Source organism: Sander lucioperca, chromosome 17 (assembly GCF_008315115.2).
Source record: "Sander lucioperca isolate FBNREF2018 chromosome 17, SLUC_FBN_1.2, whole genome shotgun sequence".
NCBI lineage: Eukaryota > Metazoa > Chordata > Actinopteri > Perciformes > Percidae > Sander > Sander lucioperca.
In genome coordinates, this window is record NC_050189.1 from 12,601,338 (window position 1) to 12,623,415 (window position 22,078).

Here is a 22,078-nt window from a genome sequence, read left to right on the forward strand (position 1 = left end):
TAGACACAACAGAACTATTGTCATTGCTCCTGGTGGTTTTGATTGCCACTGTAATATATTATACTGCTGATCAGATACCTAGCAACAGGCTCAAAGTTCAGATGTTTACAAAGAGACTCAAAGTGAAACTGAGCTTGGTTATTAAAACCAGACAGAATCACAATCTCTGTTTAATGTTCTACGTACAGCACGTTGCCAGTTTAGCCATTCATGATTAAGTACATCATTCTTTCTAAATTTAAATTTATTTTTTCTTAGCACATTACATTTACATTTAAATTACAGAATACAGTGTTTACTTATTCTGCTAAACCTGAAGGCCTTCTTATTGTTGTGGGTTTAACCTTGACTTTGTTTTTATATTTCCACATTAAAAACAATGAAAGAAAAACACAATCATCCATGGGGAAACACCGCAGCAAGCTGCATTGATAAACAGAGTGAGTTAAGGTAACAGCATATCAATGATTTACAGACTTTAACAGCCGTGCAGTCTCATGAAATGACGGACACCGTGCAGCAGGTACGTCGTGTTTCAAATGTATTCTTGACTATTTTACAAAAATAGTTCAATAAATGATCACATTCTAGAAAGAAGGTAGGTCTGCATTTAGACAAAGTATTAGAGTAAAGTATAAAGTAGTTTTTAAAGCCTTTGTGTCAGTCACAGCGTTGTGTCCAAACGTGTTAAAAACAGTTTTGTCCCAGCGGCAATCACTCTATTAAACAAACTGTAAAATTATTTGCACAAAACGCACAAGCACTTTGGTCATGTACTGTTTTCTATTCTTTTTATCCATGTTTTACTACCTGTTTTTATATGTTTTAATGTTTTGTGTGTTGCATGTTATGTGGTGGTCTACAAAGTTTTAAGGGTGTCCTGCCTTTTAGACTGTAAACCTAGTTTACCTACGGGTACCAATAAAGTAACCTGACCTGACCTGACCATACAAGGAATTTATTTCAAATGAATGTTATCTAATCGTTTTAAAATATAGCTTTTAATCTTTAGTTATTTAGTTTTCTCATTTAGTTATCTTTAGGAAATCTGCTAGTTTAACACAAAACAGTCAGATATCTTAAGTCTTCTATCATTTTATGAACTATTATAGACATGGACTTTGTTCTAAGGGTTGTGGCATATGCTCAAGTATTCAACAATTCTGGCAGAATCAAGTCTTTACCACAACAAAAGTACAAGTATTAAAAGTAAAAGTAAGGCTTACACAATTTCACCTGCGATAGAATTTTCTTTAGGTCTGTCTGTGTTGACAAAAGTGAAAGTATAACTCCATGACATGGATATGTTTTATAATTTGTGTAAAAATGAGAATACAGTCAGTGAACGTGTTCACACAGCTGTAGGACTGTTGTTTAGATTAAAACTTGAATATTTATCCTCTATAATATAATATGTATAACTAACATAGATACACACATATATACTTTATTTATTTCCATGGGGAAATCCAATATCTTTTCCATATAATAATGGTATCAATGTATCGTGGTTTCTGTCCATTTCCAGAACTTCAGGATGCTTCACCAGATGGCTGGACTGTCCCTTCAATCTCCGCCCAGAACCATCAGTGTTTTAGCTGTCCTCCTCCTAGCACACTCTTGTCGAGGTAACTTACGCATAAACAAAGTTATATAAGGTCACAATAAGGGTTTGGATGGAATAATACTACCAAAGTATATATAATAATATATATATTAATCAATACTCACACATACTCACACATTTGATCAATAGATCAAATGAGTATGTGTGGGACTATGGGCCCTTTGTCTGGGGCCAACCCACATAAAAGGCTCAATATGGTTGGCTGAGCATGTACAGTAGAACACGTTTGCATACGTGTTTCTTTTACACTATATGATACTATACTATAACAAATGAGAAAGAATGTGGAATTAGCCAGTCTCCCGTTCATTTACTTAAAACATGACCACATGATCAATGCCTTGGAGAACAATTTAGTGTCCTATGCTCTGCCAGAAGATGACTTGTGGCACTACTATGCTAAAATGTATTCCAGATGTATGCAAACTCTGAAAGAAAAAACAAGGAAAACTTCATGACAGGATGTTGGATCAAGCAATTACCTTGCTTGAGACCAAGGTCTGCACTATGCATTGTTGAGATTCGGGACCTAGGCGAGTTATGGTTGCCCATTACACCATTCTTACGCAAAGTTTCGCAAAGACATGTATGTGCATCTCTGCTTTATTCAGCTAAACTAATTTTTAGTATCTTAACTTTCTGCAATAGCCAACACATTTTTTGTTTTCCTTTCCAGGTCAGTCTCAGTTAATTGGTGCACCTAAGCCAATAGTAGCAGCAGCTGGTGATGACGTCATTTTACCATGTCACTTGCAACCGACAGAGGATGTTGCTGCCAAGACGTTGGAGTGGACAAGACCCAATCTTAACCCTAGATTTGTCTTTGTGTGGCGTGCTGGTCAGGACCTCGAGAATGTAAAAAATCCATCTTACAAAGGAAGAACATTACTGTTCCCTGATGAGCTGAAGCAAGGAAACATGTCACTGAAACTGTCCAAAGTGAAACCTTCTGATGCGGGGAGATACAAATGCTACATTCCAGATATGAATATAGACTCTTTCATTGAGCTTGTTGTTGGTAAGTGGATATATAATGTATGTGTAGCCTACATAGTGCACTTTGGTGTAGTTTTTGCAGTGTCTAGTTTGCTTTTGTCCTGATTTGATTCTTTCACGATACACGGGTGCCGATTCGATTTGTATTTCAATTTTTATTTATTGTGATTCGATAGGATTGAGTCAACACAGCTTTCAGCCATCATGTTGAGAGATTAAGGGTACACACACAGTCCTCAAACATTGGCGTACATTTTCTGGGAGGAAACAAGTTCCCAGTTGGTTTTAGTAGCATGTATAATACATATCGTAAGATACACAGAATGACATATACCTTCAATTCATGACAGACTTTCGTATAAATGTCAACCAACCCTTTATTAAGTCCCACATCTGTTAAGACTCTACTCAGTACTTTCAGCGGTCTACAGCCACACTCACAAATGGCTGTATATTTGGCACAGTGGTGCATCAAGATAAATGCATGCTTACATGCACACAATGTCCAAACTAATATGCTGATATTTAGCAGATATTTACCAATTTAAAATGTTTCCTTTTGCTCCACATCAGGTGCTGTTTCCTTGCCCTTCATCAGTTTAGCGGGGACTGACCGAGACAAAGGAGGAGTGGTGCTACAGTGTGAGTCTAAAGGCTGGTATCCAGAGCCTGAGGTGTTGTGGCTGGACGGTGAGGGAAACCTCCTCTCTGCTGGACCTTCAGAGACAGTCAGAGGTCCTGATGATCTCTATACTGTCAGCAGCAGAGTGACTGTGGAGAAGAGACCCAGCAACAGCTTCACCTGTAGAGTCCAGCAGAAGAACACCAACCAGACCAGAGAGACAGAAATCCATGTTACAGGTAAACATGATTTAATAGATGATAGCTATAGTCCAGTTTAAAAAAAATATCATGTTATTCCAGCAACTCATAACGACCGAGAATTACGTTTCTTGTTATGTGGCCAACTCTCATGGCTATCATTAGAACAAACAAGAGTGAGGTGACAAAGTATAAGAGCGCCAAATTCTGCAAAGAGATGGGTCAACAAACTACTCAGGGGTTCGTGTCCTATGTGAAACTAAAAGTCAATTATCATTTTAAAATTAACTGAGTTTTACGGACCTAAGTCTGTGACACTACACCGTCACGATACGGCCTCATTGTAGTAGTTTTATGTGGTACATTTTACTCCAATCACTGATGTTTATCTAACTCTAACTAAGTGAAGTTGCTGTCTAAACTAGTTTAATTTCACGTTTACTATGCGTTTAAAACTGTGGCCGTTATGTTGAAATAGAAAAGGCACATGACTACAGTTACATGATCAAACTGCCACTATGCGGCATTAAATAGAACGGTCGTACATGCCGTTTTGCGAGTCTTTGGAAATTGACCTTTAATGTCGTTTAGGTATGAGGATGTGATGGTTATTGTGTTTTTTATGATTTCAGATGATTTCTTTGAGGTCCAGTCCAGTTCTTCTGTTCCCATCATCACTGGTTTGGCTGTTAGTTTGTCTGTTTGCATCATCCTGTTTATTCTGTTACTTCTCTTTTCTGTGTGGAAATGGAGACAAAACAAAATCAGTAAGTCACAAATTAATTTCAGTGTTTTGTACATGTCAAATGATTCTGATGTTTAGGGGAAATCAGTCAAATTTGGCTGTTTTATATTTCATTTTAGACTCAAATGTCTCATATGCTGTGATTTCCCAAAAATAAAGTAAATGTATTTTAACACTACTGCATTCTTTTTTAAAACATAGACATGAAGATAAGCCACGGGGATGAAACTGATAAAGAAAGAAACAGAACTAAAGATCCGTCTGTCACTGCAGAAGAAACCAAGGCTTTGACAGGAGAAAAGGTAAAGAAGATCAAACTTGTAAGTAAAGAAACAGGAAGGACTTTCAGGAAGAGAAAAAAACTAAAGCAGGTAAAGTTTGATCTGAGCTAGAAGGATAGAAAATGATTACATCAAGAAACAGGATCTGTGTTTCCAAAGGAAGTAAGAAGAGTACAGAAGCAGCTAAAACTACTAACTTTAACTAGCTTACTTTAATCAATGTTGGGACGTTCAGAGGTTCAAGAGAAATGAGACAGAAGAGGCCCAGTTCAGACAGACAGTCACATGAGGATGAAAGCAAACATCAGAGGAGATTAGAATAACAGAAGAGAGAGATTAACCAGAAATACAGGGGCAACATCTGATAAGAAAGATGTGGTCAACAGAAGAATTTGAAATTCTCAAATGTTTTTATTTTGACAGTGACTAACTTCTGTTGTCCATAAGTCTTGAAATAGAGGGGGTTAAAACTGTGGGAGGGTTGATTTGGTGAAACCAGTCTGAACCACTGCAGACATATAGAGTATTTATCAAACTGAAACTAAAAATTCACCTTCCAAATACTTCTCATAGATACTTATGTTACATTAAAGGCAGATCCACTCAATTGCAGTTACGTTCAAATGTTGCAAAAACAAGAATTGAGTTATGATTAATTTTGACATGTGCCATTGTGTGGTATATTTACTAACCTGCCCTAATAAAATGATGACCCACATGTCACACTGTTCATCTCTCTCCAGGAGCAGCAGAGGAGGGAGGAAGCTGAGAGAGAAGTTCAGACTCTGAAAGAGGAGCTGGAGACCAAGAAGGAGGTTTGTCTTTACTTTAATAATAAAATACACTGATTTCAGTTTAAAATCACATTTATGCCATACATAGTGTAGACACGTTCAAACTAGTGTGTGCAGGTCAATTACAAGTCCAGAATCAGATCAAATTTATTTATGTAAATGTACACATCAAAACCAAACACAAAAACATTTTAAAACATGACACGTTTCTTTTTATATTCATGTTAATCAATTTACAGCAGCTTTAACTGCTGCCTTTATTTGTAGAATAACTTTGATAAACAAACATGTCTCTCATTTTATTCCCCTTTATCTTCTCTCTCCTCCCAGTTTGAAAGTAAACTAGCTGAAGTCCAGCAGCAGCTCAAAGATGAAAAGCAGAAACATGAGGATGAACAGAAGGCTCTTCAAAAGATGAAAGATGACATGCAGGCCAAGATCAAGGAGGTTAGACTATTAAAATGAATCTCTCTGTATTTACTTTACTTTGAACATCCTACTCATCCATGTTTCTCAAGACAGAAGTTTCTCCAGACATTGCTGTTTAGAGAAATGTATAATGCTCCTGAGTAGAGAGGGTTTAACCTTTAGTTGGGTGTCTTTGTGTTGTATATTTACTGACCTGCTTTAATAAAAGAACATGTCTCTCTTTACCTCTTTCTCCTTCGTACCAGTTGGAGGGAAAAGCTGGCCTGTCTCTGGTAAGTAATCCTGGTATTGTGAATGAGAATGAATGGACTGTATTACTCTTAATGGTCAAACAAGAGAACTATGATTTTCTCTTACATGAGTTTCTGACCTCAGTATGTCATTAGATTTAGAATATGATCCTGTAGAATATAACATGTATGTTATTGTGCTGCTCTTCATATCTCTCTTCCCCGTCTCAGTATGAGTTGAAGATTTTTAACAAGAAGACACTCGAGGAAGAGCAGCAGAAGAGGGAGGATGCTGAGAAACAAGTCCAGATCCTGACCCAGAAGCTGGATGAAGAGGAGAAGCAGAGGAGTGAGAACGAGCATCTGCAAAAGGAGCTGGAGGACAAGATAAAAAAGGTTAATCTATTATGGATATTATGTCCATTTATTTGTTCATTTTTTAGTTTAAATCTCTGCTTCATTTTATCTTGAGTGTATTTAAATGTTTAACATAATCCACACAAAAACAATATATTAAAATTGTTAAATTAAATTGAAGCTGTTGGATTTTACTGTTGTTGGTCTATTTATTGATGCTCAAGAGCAGGAATGAAGAGATCAGCACGCTTAAGAGAGAAGTACACACAAACACACACACACACACACACACACACACACACACACACACTAGGCACAGTTAAACACAATTTGCCACTGTAAGTTGTGCAGGAGCAAAAGATGTATAAAAGTACATTTTAATACATGTTTCATAACAAACCTGGTCTGGTTCTGTAATATTTGGTTTAGAAGCTTTTATTGGACCAGATCCACAGGGATTTGACCAAGTCCAGAATCAGATCAAATTGATTTACGTAAATGTACACATAAAAACTAAACACAAAAACATTTTAAAATATGACACTTTTTCATATTCATTTTAATTAATTTACAGCAGCTTTAACTGCTGCCTTTATTTGTAGAATAAATTTGATAAACAAACATGTCTCTCATTTTATTCCCCTTTATCTTCTCTCTCCTCCCAGTTTGAAAGTAAACTAGCTGAAGTCCAGCAGCAGCTCAAAGATGAAAAGCAGAAACATGAGGATGCACAGCAGGCTCATCAAAAGATGAAGGATGACATGCAGGTAAAGAACAAGGAGGTTAGACTATTAGAATGAATCTCTCTGTATTTACTTTCCTTTGAACATCCTACTCATCCATGTTTCTCAAGACAGAAGTTTCTCAAGACATTGCTGTTTAGAGAAATGTATAATGCTCCTGAGTAGAGAGGGTTTAACCTTTAGTTGGGTGTCTTTGTGTTGTATATTTACTGACATGATTTAATAAAAGAACATGTCTCTCTTTACCTCTTTCTCCTTCATACCAGTTGGAGGAGAAAGCTGCCCAGTCTGTGGTAAGTAATCCTGGTATTGTGAATGAGAATAAATGGACTGTATTACTCTTAATGGTCAAACAAGAGAACTATGATTTTCTCTTACATGAGTTTCTGACCTCAGTATGTCATTAGATTTAGAATATGATCCTGTAGAATATAACATGGATGTTATTGTGCTGCTCTTCATATCTCTCTTTAGAGCTGAAGATCTTTGCCCGAACCCGACGGGACCCGACGGGTTCGGTCAGGTTTGGTCTTCATTTCTATCATGTTACACGGGCTCGGGCCGGGCTCGGGCTTGCGCTCCGAGTTGCGCAGTAAATGAGCGGTCAGGTGAAGCGTTTCGATTAGCGTGTAAATGGATGCTGAAGAGGTGAAACAGAGGCTGGCTTCTGGAGGACTTATTTTATTTCTTTGTTCCAACTTCCAACTGGCCGATAGCCTCCGTTAGTCATGAATAAATGAATTTAAAAAATTTATAAATTACTCATTCTTGATGGAAGACAAAAGAGCTGTGTGCGTGCGGCGCAGTCTCTTTTTTCTTCCTCTCCCTTTTTCGCCGAGTGGTGCGTGTGCCCGCTCGCGGCGTGAAGAGCGTGTCCGCGTTATTTTCCGACATGCAGTCTAATCACTGCTGATAGACGGCCTTTTGTACAGTCAGGCTGTAAACGGGTTCGGGCTTTTAAAAATCTGTCAATCAAAATGTACTTGTCGGGCTCGGGCCGGATTCTGTCGGGCTCGGGCCTTGTCAGGCCGAACTTTTAAGGCCCGATTACAGCTCTATCTCTCTTCCCCTTCTCAGCATGAGTTGATGATTAAGACACTCGAGGAAGAGCAGCAGAAGAGGGAGGAAGCTGAGAAACAAGTCCAGATCCTGACCCAGAAGCTGGATGAAAAGAATAACAAAGTTTGTATTTGTACCTTCTTGACATATGATTTATTTTTATCTATTTGTTTGTTTTGAGTTTTCCTGCTTTAATTATAGTTTCTTTGCACTTTTAAATTGTTAAAAACCAGATAGTGAATGCACTGAAGCCAAGCTTTTCATGTCCTTTAACACAAATAGGCTCTATTTTAATCACACAAACCCAATGACTAGCACACAGTGGTAGTGGTCGCACTGACGTCATTTTGGGCGTTTCTAGTACACCTGTATTTTAGTGCAGAAGAACTGTGTGAGAGCCACTATAAATGGGAGGGTTTGGTGATAAAGAACTCTCTCTGACTGTCACTTTACTGGTATCTGGCTCAGAAAGAGCTGAGCCAATCAGAGTTACATGACAACTAGAGTTTAACAAATGAAAAAAAGCTTCTCTAGTAAAGTTATTAGTGTTTGCATGGTGCAGAAAGGCAGCACATGAACACAGCACCAAACGTGTTTTTTTTCTCTTCCAAAGTTAACTAGTGAAATGATGATGGAAATAAAATAAAATATGTTCGGTGTAGCCGTTTATATGATGTCATCCATCCAATGCTTTTTTTTTTTTTTTTTTTTTTTTTAAGAATTCTTAATTCTGCTGTATCTAAAGTACTTTTCAGTCTGATTCATGTGTGTTTGTGCTGTATATTTGCTGATTTGCTTTAATACAAGAACATGTCTCTCTTTACCTCTTTCTGCTTCGTACCAGTCAAAGGAAAAAGCTGCTCAGTCCAAGTCTTTGGTAAGTAATCCTGATATAAGTGTAATAATACACTCTGAGGTCAATCAGGATGCCTCATTGTGTATTGTATAATTTACATAAACCTTGTAGTGATTGTGAATGAGAATGAATGGACTGTATTATTCTTTATGGCTGCTTGATGTTGTTTTTGATAGTCCTAGTGTTTTCATATTAGTCACTGTGTTCACTCACATTACACTCAAATGATGTAAAAGAAACCCGTCTCTTATTGTACTGCTTTTCATATCTCTCTTCTGTCTCTTAAATGGAATATATTTTCCAAGTCAACACGTGAGAAAGAGCAGCAGAAGAAAGAGGAAGCTGAGAAAGAAGACCTGACACAGAATCTGGATGACAAAAATAAGGAGGTTCTTATTTGTACCTTCTTAACACATGATTTCTTTCTATTTATCTACTTTTTTTTTAAATATAACTGCTGTCTTTATTTGTAGAATAACTTTGATAAACAAACATGTCTCTCATTTTATTCCCCTTTATCTTCTCTCTCCTCCCAGTTTGAAAGTAAACTAGCTGAAGTCCAGCAGCAGCTCAAAGATGAAAAGCAGAAACATGAGGATGCACAGCAGGCTCATCAAAAGATGAAGGATGACATGCAGGTAAAGAACAAGGAGGTTAGACTATTAGAATGAATCTCTCTGTATTTACTTTACTTTGAACATCCTACTCATCCATGTTTCTCAAGACAGAAGTTTCTCAAGACATTGCTGTTTAGAGAAATGTATAATGCTCCTGAGTAGAGAGGGTTTAACCTTTAATTGGGTGTCTTTGTGTTGTATATTTACTGACCTGCTTTAATAAAAGAACATGTCTCTCTTTACCTCTTTCTCCTTCGTACCAGTTGGAGGATAAAGCTGGCCTGTCTCTGGTAAGTAATCCTGGTATTGTGAATGAGAATAAATGGACTGTATTACTCTTAGTGGTCAAACAAGAGAACTATGATTTTCTCTTACATGAGTTCCTGACCTCAGTATGTCATTAGATTTAGAATATGATCCTGTAGAATATAACATGTATGTTATTGTGCTGCTCTTCATATCTCTCTTCCCCGTCTCATCTCATCTCATCTCACACTCGAGGAAGAGCAGCAGAAGAGGGAGGAAGCTGAGAAACCAGTCCAGATCCTGACCCAGAAGCTGGATGAAAAGAATAACAAAGTTTGTATTTGTACCTTCTTGACATATGATTTCTTTCTATCTATTTGTTTGTTTTCTTTTTTCCTGCTTTAATTATAGTTTCTTTGCACTTTTAAATTGTTAAAAACCAGATAGTGAATGCACTGAAGCCAAGCTTTTCATGTCCTTTAACACAGATAGGCTCTATTTTAATCACACAAACCCAATGACTAGCACACAGTGGTAGTGGTCGCACTGACGTCATTTTGGGCGTTTCTAGTACACCTGTATTTTAGTGCAGAAGAACTGTGTGAGAGCCACTATAAATGGGAGGGTTTGGTGATAAAGAACTCTCTCTGACTGTCACTTTACTGGTATCTGGCTCAGAAAGAGCTGAGCCAATCAGAGTTACATGATAACTAGAGTTTAACAAATGAAAAAAAGCTTCTCAAAAAATAAAATATGTTTGGTGTAGCCATTTATATGATGTCATCCATCCAATGCTTTTTTTTTTTTAAGAATTCTTAATTCTGCTGTATCTAAAGTACTTTTGCGTCTGATTCATGTGTGTTTGTGCTGTATATTTACTGATTTGCTTTAATACAAGAACATGTCTCTTTACCTCTTTCTGCTTCGTACCAGTCAAAGGAAAAAGTTGCTCGGTCCAAGTCTTTGGTAAGTAATCCTGATATAAGTGTAATAATACACTCTGAGGTCAATCAGAATGCCTCATTGTGTATTGTATAATTTACATAAACCTTGTAGTGATTGTGAATGAGAATGAATGGACTGTATTATTCTTTATGGCTGCTTGATGTTGTTTTTGATGGTCCTAATGTTTTCATATTAGTCACTGTGTTCACTCACATTACACTCAAATGATGTAAAAGAAACCCGTCTCTTATTGTACTGTTTTTCATATCTCTCTTCTCTGTCTCTCAGCGTAACTGGAATATACGTTCCAAGTCAACACGTGAGAAAGAGCAGCAGAAGAAAGAGGAAGCTGAGAAAGAAGACCTGACACAGAAGCTGGATGACAAAAATAATGAGGTTCTTATTTGTACCTTCTTAACACATGATTTCTTTCTATTTATCGACTTTTTTTCTGTTTCACTGCTTTACTTTTAGTTCATTTGCACATGTAAAATATTAAAAACAGATAGTTAATGCACTGTGGCCAAGCTCTTTGTGAGCTTTATCACCCATAGGCACTATTTTAAACTAAACCTCATGTTCTCCTCCACAGTTAACTAGTGAAACAATGATGGAAATAAAATAAAATAGTAGTTCAGATTTCTTTATGTTCTTTCACAAGACTTACTAAAATATTACCCCTTTTTGTTTGTTCATATTAGGTCTAACTCTCCAACAGTCACCTTATCTATATTGTGTTTCTAGTCTTTTATTGATCTCTTTTGTGACATTACTGACTAATATGGATATATGTGCAGTTACTCAACAACTGTTTAACATGTCTTTAATGGCCAGTCTATTCTTTGTGTGTGTGTGTGTGTGTGTGTGTGTGTGTGTGTGTGTGTGTGTGTGTGTGTGTGTGTGTGTGTGTTTTTGTCTCCTAAAGCAAGTAAAAGACTGTGAAAGTGCTCTGAGTAAGTCCCAGGATCACACCCTGACCAGCCCATCCTTTCAGGACTCAGCCACAGAACACATCATTGTGGATGAGGTCGATCTGGAGGGCAAATATGTCCGTCTAAGCAACAAGTCCAACAAGGTAATGCTGTTGTGTGTGGCTGAACTCTGAACCAATATGTGAGCATATGCATTACTTTACATGAACAAACAGTGTTCCAGAGGGCCATTCAAACTTCAAACAAAAAGTGTACATATTTGTTTCTGTATTTATTGTTTATTTCATAATAATGTTTAATATGTTTATGTATGCACCAACAACCAAGGCAAATTCTTTGTAAGTATTACTTACTTGGCAATAAATCCTTTTCTGATTTTGAAACCTCTATAGTGATGTCAACAATTTTCCTCCTGCAGGACATACCACTGGGAGGCTGGGAATTACATTTACACGTCGACAACAGAAAACCTATCAAATACCAATTCGTGCAAACATTCGAACTCAAAGCTGGAGAAGCTGTCACTGTGAGTTTTTCCTGACTGTTTAATGATTTTTTTTCTTCTCTGTTTCTTTTTATTTATTCCTTTATATCCAACTATACCTCTACACCTTTGAAGACATTGTGTGACTGATCTCATATCAAGCTTTCATAGCTTTCAACATAACTTTGAGTGATATAAGAAAAGAAAACAACTAGTCATAGTTGACAGTCAGCCAGTCATAGTCCAACCTGAAAACGTTCCTTTTTATTCATTAGTGATAGACATTGTTCCTGTAATTAGTGGAGAGTTCCATATGTGAATGTATACTTGTATGGTGAATTTGTGGAGTTTGTTTTTTTCAGATCTGGGTTTCAGGTTGCGATGTCTGGCGTGATACGTCCACTGAGCTGGTGTGGTTTAGCCAGACATCCTGGGGCACTGGAGAACAACTGCTGGTCTGTCTCTACAGCAACACTGGAGAGGTCTGACTTCATCTCGCAACACACACATTTACAAATGCACTATATAACCAAAAGTATGTGGACACACACACACACACACCTGTCCATATGGAGCCGGCAGCAGTAATCCCGTCGGCACTGCTCCTACATTTCTTTAAAGATTTTGTAAAGTTGGAAGTTTTGGAATAGTGAAGCCTGTCTATCATCTCCATGCATCAGGCCTGGAATTTCACTATTTAGGGGCAAGGCCACTTAGCCTTTGGTGTTGTCAATTTTTAGAGGGCTTGAAGGCAAAAGACCAGGGCTGCAAGCAGGCCTGCCTTAACCTGCCATTAGGCCCTGGGGCTAAGAGGTTTTGTATATAAAACATAACAACATAATGTACTAAGGCTCTCAGATATTTATTTGATGTTGATCAACTTCTCATTTAATGTTATCTCTGCTCAGTCAACACACATCTTTCCCTCCTCTTTTTGTTGGGGATCTAATGCACATGCATGTGCATGTGGCACGTATTCACCTCAATCATATATTAATTCATTTTAATTAATTAATAAACCCCTGGACTGTAATAGCTCAGATGTGTTTCAGCAGGATTTCTGCTCTTGTTTAAAACATTGTGCACATTCAAAACTCATCCCATCTGTGTTCTGAGATTAACTACCTGGTACAGTCACAATATGTTATGAAAAAATCCACCTGCCCTACAGTCTGCTGTGCATTACGTTATTCCTTTGCTGTATGATAATATCCATACCGTCTGACAGACACAGAGCCCTGTTTGGGTCTCTGAATGAGACAGAGTTTGGGGAAGTGGCTGCTCTGCATCAGAGGTAGAAATCTGCAACTACGGCAGAAATAAATGAAGAAGGCACGCATCGCGACACTTCTCCTGCAGCATGCACAGCAGAGCACCTCCATTATAATCAACAGAAGCTGCTACACAGACTAAAGAAGCTGCGCTGCTCGTCTTTATTTGTTCAGACAGGAGACATAGAGTGACAGGCAGGTCTGTCAGTGCTGTGTGTGTTTGTGCCTGAACCACAGAACGATGTGTAGCCTACAAAAATGATAACACAATCAGTGAAATTCTGAAAGCCCGCCTCCAAAGTTGCACATTGCCCACTGCCCCGCTTTCTCCTCACATTCAGGTTTATGTGAAAAGTCAATCAAAGGCAAATTTATGAACTTGATGATGGTGTTGGAGTCAAAGGTGGCAACCAACTTGGATATGTTCATTATCTGTCAGACTGTCACTTCCTGCCTCTTTCAGGTAGAGGTAAGACAAGGTCTGCAGTTTGTGACCTCTCAGAATACATACCAGGAAACGGACCCCTCTCTGACCAATCAGGACTCAGCAAAGAGACACATCATTTTGGATGAGGTCGACCTGGAGGGCAAATATGTCCGTCTCTGCAACATGTCCAATAAGGTAATGATGTTGTGTGTGGCCAAACTCTGTGTGAGTACTATATGAGCATGTACAGTATGTTTTATAGCTTTACATTAACAGAGTGTATCAGGTATATTCTAATTGACCGTTCAAATTCAGATAGTGATAATGCCATGACCAAACCACAAAGAGTCCTAGCAAACTGAGTCACATACTGTACAAACTACTCTGTTAGACTCAGTCGTGTATAAAGTACTTGAAAGCAATACTTGACTTTGGTAGAAGTTAAAGTCACCTTATAGAATATTACTTGAGTAAAAGTCTTAAAGTATCTGATATTTACTGTATTTGAGTATCAAAAGTCATTTTCTGATATTAAATGTACTTAACTATTCAAAGTAAAAGTTAAAGTAAAAAAAACAGCTTTAATTATGAACTTTATTGTGGCTTCTTTATAGTAAAGTATAGTAATTCAGGGTTTCCACACCTTCTTAAACATCAAATTCAAAGTCTGACATCAACAAAGAGAAAAACAGAAACAGATTTTTAAGTTTTTGTTCACTCCAACGTAGGAAAACATTTCTTGTAAGTAACGAGTAACGAAGAAGCTGAGGGGAAGTGTAATGGAGTAAAAGTTTCCAATAATATAAATAATGAAGTTAAGAACAGATACGTGTACATTCTACCTAAGTACAGTAGCGAAGTTTTTGTTATTTGTTACATTACAACTATGGTTAGACATAATATGTTTTGGAGGAAAAAAAGCATGAATTTATTAAGCATCTTTTTGTCTCATCTTCCATTTTTCGCCCAATTTCTGCCCTGCAGGATCAACCACTGAAAGACTGGGAATTATATATACACGTCAACAACAGAAAACCTATCTTGTTTAAATTTCCGAACTTCTTCAAACTCACTTCTGGAAAGACTGTCACTGTAAGTTTTTCCTGTTTGTTAAATTCTTCTCTTTTTTGTTTATTCCTATTGGTCCAACTCTCTCTTTAAACCTATATGAAGACTTTGTGTGACCGTTTTTATATGAAACTCATACCATGCTGCCAAAAGCTTCAACCATAACTTTGTTCCAGTTAAATGAGAAAAAAAGAAAAATATTTTTTCTTTAATGCTGTGTTTTAGCAATGCAACAAAACCTAAAACTTTTTCTTTGTAAGTGACAGACATTTTAACTTATACTTAGTGGTTAGTTGTATGATGAATCTGTGAGGTTTGCTCCTTTCAGATCTGGGCTTCAGGTTGTGATGTCAAGCGTGATACACCCACTGACCTGGTGTGGAAGGACCAGACACCCTGGGGCACTGGAGAACAACTGCTGGTCTCTCTCTACTCCCAAAATGGAGAGGTCTGACATCACCTTACACTACACATGTTAAGATATACAGTATCTCGCCAAAAGTATGTGACACACACACACACACACACACACACACACACACACACACACACACACACACACACACACACACACACACACACACACGTCAACATTTTTGTTCTGTTCTTTCTGGGTCTGTTTTTCTGGTTTGGTCAGCTTGGACCATTTTTTGCTCAAATTCTCTGCTCACTTCCTGAAGTAAACTACTGCTGAAAGATTAATCTCCATCTCTCAGTCTGTTAGCTGGAGAAATTTCATTTGATAGCAAGTTTAAGCAAGTGTGTGTGTGTGTGTGTGTGTGTGTGTGTGTGTGTGCGTGTGTGTGGTCTGTTGTCTCTCTATCAGCTAGGGGCACGCAAATTTTCGGAGGGACGCATCATTGTGAATGAGGTCGACCCAGAGGGCAAATATGTCCGTCTCACCAATAAGTCCAACAAGGTAATACTGTTGTGTGTGGCTGAACTCTGTGTGCGTACTATATGGACATTTACTGTAAGTTTCAGAGCTATACATTAACAAAGTGTATCCGTATACACTTTGTTAATGCAGTTTGTGATGCCGCCATGACCCAATAAAACCACAAAGACTTCTAGCAAACTGAGTCACATCCTGTACAAAGTACTCTTTGTTACACTTAATATGTTTTGGAAAGATGATCAATGTTAAATATGAATATATATTTAGTGTATCATCCTCCCTTTCCCACTCTCTTTCCATACTGCAGGACAAACCACTGGAAGGCTGGGAATTACATTTACAGATCAACAACAGAAAACCCAGCATGTACAAATCTTTCTATTCATTCATACTCAAGGCTGGAGGGACTGTCACTGTGAGTTTTTCCTGATTGTGTTTGTTGAATTCTTCTCTTTTTTTGTTGTTCTCTCCCTCTAACTCTACATGAAATCATTGCAGGCTGTCAAATCTTAAACCATAGAAAAGAACTATTATTGTTTCTTCTATTCTGTGTTTTGGCACTGCAACCAGTCAGTTGTAGTCCAACCTGAAACCTTTCCTTTTTATTCAAGTGACAGACATTTTAACTTGTGGTTAGTGGTTAGTTGTATGATGAATCTGTGAGGTTTGCTCTTTTCAGATCTGGGCTTCAGGTTGTGGTGTCGATGATAATCCCTCCACTGACCTGGTGTGGAGGAACCAGAACCCCTGGGACACTGGAGAACAACTGCTGGTCTCTCTCTACAGCAGCAATGGAGAGGTCTGACATCACCTTACAACACACATGTTAAGAAATACAGACTATAGACCAAAGTATTTTGACACACACACACACACACACACACACACACACACACTCACTATCAACATTTGTTTTGTTCTTTTCTTTCTGGGTCTGTTTTTCTGGTGTGGTCATTTTAGATTTCCTCAAATTCTCTGTCAGACTGTCACTTTGTGAAGTAAACTACTGCTGAAAGATTAATGTCCATCTCTCAGTCTGTTAGCTGGAGAAATCTCATTTGACAGCAAATTTAATGTGTGTGTGTGTGTGTGGTCTGTTGTCTCTCTATCAGCTAGAGGCACGCAAATTTTCAGAGGGACGCATCATTGTGAATGAGGTCGACCCGGAGGGCGAATATGTCCGTCTCACCAATAAGTCCAACAAGGTAATACTGTTTTGTGTGGCTGAACTCTGTGTGCGTACTATATGCACATTTACTGTAAGTTTTAGAGCTATACATTAACAAAGTGTATCCGTACACACTTTGTTAATGCAGTTTGTGATGCCGCCATGACCCAATAAAACCACAAAGACTTCTAGCAAACTGAGTCACATCTTGTAGAAACTACTCTTTGTTACACTTGATATGTTTTGGGAAGATGATCAATGTTAAATATGAATATATATTTAGTGTCTCATCCTCCCTTTCCCACTCTCTTTCCATACTGCAGGACAAACCACTGGAAGGCTGGGAATTACATTTACAGATCAACAACAGAAAACCCAGCATGTACACATCTTTCTTTTCATTCATACTCAAGACCGGAGGGACTGTCACTGTGAGTTTTTCCTGATTGTGTTTGTTGAATTCTTCTCTTTTTTTGTTGTTCTCTCCCTCTAACTCTACATGAAGTCATTGCAGGCTGTCAAAGCTTTAACCATAGAAAAGAACTATTATTGTTTCTTCTATGCTGTGTTTTGGCGCTGCAACCAGCCAGTCGTAGTCCAACCTGAAACCTTTCCTTTTCATTCAAGTGAAAGACATTTTAACTTGTGGTTAGTGGTTAGTTGTATGATGAATCTGTGAGGTTTGCTCTTTTCAGATCTGGGCTTCAGGTTGTGGTGTCAATGATAATCCCTCCACTGACCTGGTGTGGAGGAACCAGAACCCCTGGGGCACTGGAGAACAACTGCTGGTCTCTATCTACAGCAGCAATGGAGAGGTCTGATGTTATCTCAGAACACACACAATAACAAATGCATCAAAAGTATGTCTCACACCTGTCCACACACTTTAGTGTACTTTCATTCTCTGTGTGTTTTTCTGGGTTTGGTCAAGGTCCTGTAGTTCCAATGAAGAAAAATGTTTAATGCCACAGCATACAATGATATGTGTTCTTCTAACTCTGTGGCAACAGTTTGGGGACAAGCCTTTCCTTGACACACAGACCCATGTTGGGTTTTGGTTCCTTAGAAAAGAGTGAACGTGTGAAGACTTCTAATGTTGCCTGTTCACCAGACCTGATCACCAACACCAGTGTTGGACCTCACTGATGCTCTTGTGTCTGAATGACAACAAATACCTGCAGCAAACATGAGGTGGAAAGACTGAAGCCAGAGGAGTGGAGGCTGTTAGAGCAGAAGATTAATTATCATGGTTTGGGAGATATACTTATATTAGAGTTTGGTCCACTGTGTAGGCCTATGGCTTTTGATCTCTTCTGTCACATCTGCTTTCTTCTGTCATCTAATTTTATGCTGTTGTATAGGCTACATGCAAATACAATTACAAGTCAAACATACTGCTAACATCAACAACTACTGGAAGTCTATTATTATTAATAATAATAATAATAATAATACATTGTATTTATATAGCACTTTTCATGGTACTCAAAGACACTTTACAGTAAAAACCAGCACATATATCACATTTAAAACAGATAAGTAATAAAACCAACACATAAAACAAGCATATTAAAAGCAATTAAAAACAATAAAACCAGTAGCTATCAGGTGAGAAATGTTTGAAAAATCTACTCCAAGAGCAAGTTCATTATATACAGTATATGTGTGTGTTGTCTATCTCTCAGTTGGAGGCAAGCAGAATGCTTAAACCAGAGAAGTCCCAGGGACAGATCAGTCACCAGACCAGTCAGGACTCAGACAAGGGACGCTTCACTTTGGATGAGGTCGACCCAGAGGGGAAATTTGTCTGTCTCTGCAACGCCTCCAACGAGGTAATGTTGTTAATGTGTGGATGAACACTGCGTGAGTTATATATGAGCATGTACAGTGTGTTTTATAGCTATACACTAACAGAGTGTATCCAGTGGTATTCCAAATGGGGCATTCAAGTATAACTTATGTCCTGCCTAAAGGCAGCTTAGGAAAGGTTATAGTTGTGGAAGGCTGCCGTGGTTAAAGGAAACTAATGAAGCAAAAACCCACATGAATGAATTGTGAATTGTGGCGAAACAGAACGTAGACTAATGTAGACTCTAGGAATATTGAATTTTGCTGCAAAAAAAGTGAACTGATGAGCCACCAACATATTTAACAAATTGAATCACATACTGTTACACTATGACTGCCTGGGGTGATTTGTTAGTGTCTCTTTGTCTACTTTCCTTTTCTCTTGAACAAATTGTCTCACACAGGACCAAGAACTGCAAGGCTGGGAATTACATATACGAGTCAATAACAGAAAACCCATCATGCGTACATTTAACTATGGTGATGTACTTAAGGCTGGAATGACTTTCAAAGTGAGTTTGTCTTAATTTCTCAAATTGTGATTGTCACATGTATTTTCCTTCTTGAGTTAAATCTTATTTTATGATCTTCAAATAATAATGTCAGATACAATCTCTCCACTGACCAGGTGAACATGAAGAAATCCTGGAGCGATGGAGACCAACTGCTAATCTTTCTCTACAGCATCACTGGAGAGGTCTGACATCACCTCTCATCACACACCTTGACAAACACACTGTATGGCCAAAATGATCAACACACTCACCTGATCACATACCTTAGTGAACTTCCATCTGGATTATTTTTTTTTTTAGGTTTGGTCAGAGCATTTAGTTCCAGTGAAAGGAAATCTTAATACAGCACCTGGCAAAAGACCCTTTCCAGTTTCAACATGCATAAAGCCAGCTCTAAAAATAAATGATTTTCTCAGTTTGGTTTGGTCTTGAACTTTGGGATAAACTGAAATGCCCTGTGAGCTCTTCCTGTCCAAAATGTTGGGCCAAGTCTGAAATAGACTTTACCTGATCCAACATGCATGAGTTAATTTTTTTTAAAGAGAGAGAGCCATGAGCCCAAGGGAACCCGGGCACAGTGACACCTGATCAGATCAGACCTAAAGATAATTAGACCTGATTCAAAATGTGGTCAACCTGAACAGACCCTAACAAAGAGAGAACACAGAAAGCAGCTGCATGGTAAGCTATTACTTAACACACTGAAGAGCAGCAATATGATACAATGTCCCAAGAATACCACAAATGGTTTTTGGTATTCTTCAGAGATGAAGTCCTATTTTTACCTCCTGCACCAACAGTAATTCTACAGCAAACTACGCAATAGATGGCAGATCATTATTTTTATTATGATGTTAAAGTACACTCTGATTCATTATATCACAATCCATTTGGGTTAAAGAAAAAACTTAAAAAATTTAAACCCAAACCCATGTCAGGTCTCGGTTCCTTAGAACGGAGTAGAAGAAGACCTCTAATGTTGACTGAGAGCCAGATCTGATCACCAACATCATGTTAACACATTTTATTTTGTTGTCCACATACATTTGGCCATATAATGTAGTTATTAACCAACACAACTTTTTTTGTCTTTTAGCCACAGTACAACAGCATAACTTTCACAACTTTGCTTTCTCTGTCACCAACAGGAAATGGCCATGAAGAAAGTTGGATTCTGATCTGCAAATATGAAAACAAGAAGTCATATACACCAAACAGAATTGAATTTTACATGAATTTGATTCAGAATCAAATCCAACATGATTACTGTTTTGCTCTTGTGGATCATTGAACAATTTGCAAAAAAGTTTTGCTCAAAATGTGTTTGAACTGCAGTACTTTATCTCATTTTATGTTTTTATTATAAACCATTGCACTGAAAACAATGTTTTATTTCTACACACATTTTACCGAAAACATTCTCTTCATTATAAAGGCACAAAATAACTTTAAAATGTCAAATATTGAACTGGTATAAAGACAAAGGGTAACATTAATTAATATCAAAATCAAAACTTGAACTACTGTAACTTATTATGAATGTTTGCTGATTTAATGTATATATTAAATGTCTTGCACATTTACAGTAGTCACATTTTTTCCTGAAAGTCTAGATATTTTATTTGTTTTATTTGTGTATATGTTTTGTATTGTTTGTAATTCAATTCATGCTGTCAATATACAATTCCCTACTCTATTTTCTGTAATAAATAAATCTAAATACATGTTTGATATTTAATTTTTAAGAGTTCAGATGATGAGAATATTTGCTTCAGAAATATCAACTTCCAGTTTTTTTTTTTATTTGTTCTGTGAGATACAACTTTACAATATATAAAAAAAAGATTATTTTTGTATTTACGAAGTGATATTTGTACATTCTCTTACTTTTTTTTTAAATAAATTGTGCTGATAAATCTTTCAAACCTTTTTATTTACACTTTCTACCTATTCCCTACTCCAGTTTCTATAATACAGAGAAAGAGAAATACATTTTAAATATTTGACGATATTTTCTTTCGGAAAAAATTACTTTCCAGGTTTTTTTTTATTTTTTTAATTGGTCCTGTGAGATACATCTTTATATGATATAATTTTGTATTTACAGAGTGATATTTGTACATTCTTTTATTCTATCTACCGAAATAAACAAATAAGATGATTATTTGTATTTTTCTTCAATTGCCTTTGACTCTGTCAACATGCAGAGAGGACAGATATGCTTGCGCGTACTACACACGTGGGTGCTGTACTGGTCATGTGTGGTTACACAAAGAAAGTTCCCGATTTATAGATAGATACACTGAATTCATGTTCTCATGTGGTTTGTGTCTGAGAAGCTCACATTTTCAGCAAAAGGACCCTCCAAGAAGGCAGTTTTGCAGTTTTCATTCTAACGTGGGAACACAAGGGTCCACCAGTGACCTGTAATGGTATTTTGTACATTTTTAAGTTTTTACCCCTAAAACATGTAATCAAATAATAAATATGTTTAAAGTTGTAAGGTGACTCAAAGACCATTTGGTACATTTTAAAGACGTGTAAGGTTTACAAGTTAATCCATATATTTGAGTTAATTTACTTAAAATATATTAACAATGTTTATAGCGTTATCTACATATTTGTGTTTACACGGTAGGTATTTACATATTGCATGTTTAATTATTTACATAAGCAGTTATTTCCAGAATCCTCTGTTGCTAGCGTCTGATTTAGCCTGG

The 22,078-nt window shown here is 37.3% G+C and overlaps 1 protein-coding gene across 16 annotated transcripts; it reads left to right on the top strand.

Moving 5' to 3' along the window:
• Window positions 1-493: 493 nt before the first annotated feature.
• Window positions 494-21,118, top strand: LOC116052086 (lamin-B1-like). Of its 16 annotated transcripts, XM_031302583.2 has the most exons (33): window positions 494-523; window positions 1,529-1,628; window positions 2,304-2,645; window positions 3,197-3,484; window positions 4,078-4,212; window positions 4,392-4,510; window positions 5,215-5,287; window positions 5,594-5,712; window positions 5,940-5,966; window positions 8,129-8,206; window positions 8,928-8,960; window positions 9,245-9,328; window positions 9,476-9,592; window positions 9,820-9,846; window positions 10,058-10,135; window positions 10,736-10,768; window positions 11,036-11,143; window positions 11,673-11,822; window positions 12,098-12,205; window positions 12,526-12,645; window positions 13,898-14,056; window positions 14,846-14,953; window positions 15,258-15,377; window positions 15,756-15,848; window positions 16,135-16,242; window positions 16,507-16,626; window positions 16,940-17,032; window positions 17,319-17,426; window positions 17,691-17,810; window positions 18,681-18,827; window positions 19,248-19,355; window positions 19,472-19,540; window positions 20,507-21,118. In XM_031302583.2, the coding sequence occupies exons 1-33, from the start codon at window positions 503-505 to the stop codon at window positions 20,534-20,536; spliced, it is 3,543 nt and encodes a 1,180-aa protein (XP_031158443.1). In that variant the 5' UTR covers window positions 494-502; the 3' UTR covers window positions 20,537-21,118. The 16 variants fall into 16 exon arrangements, with proteins under 16 accessions (XP_031158443.1, XP_031158436.1, XP_031158433.1 ...); XM_031302576.2 differs by lacking the exons at window positions 8,129-8,206; window positions 8,928-8,960; window positions 9,245-9,328 and adding exons at window positions 6,156-6,320; window positions 6,947-7,063 and having other exon boundaries at window positions 11,060-11,143; XM_031302573.2 differs by lacking the exons at window positions 8,129-8,206; window positions 8,928-8,960; window positions 9,245-9,328 and adding exons at window positions 6,156-6,320; window positions 6,947-7,063 and having other exon boundaries at window positions 9,476-9,577.
• The last annotated feature ends 960 nt before the right edge of the window (window positions 21,119-22,078 follow it).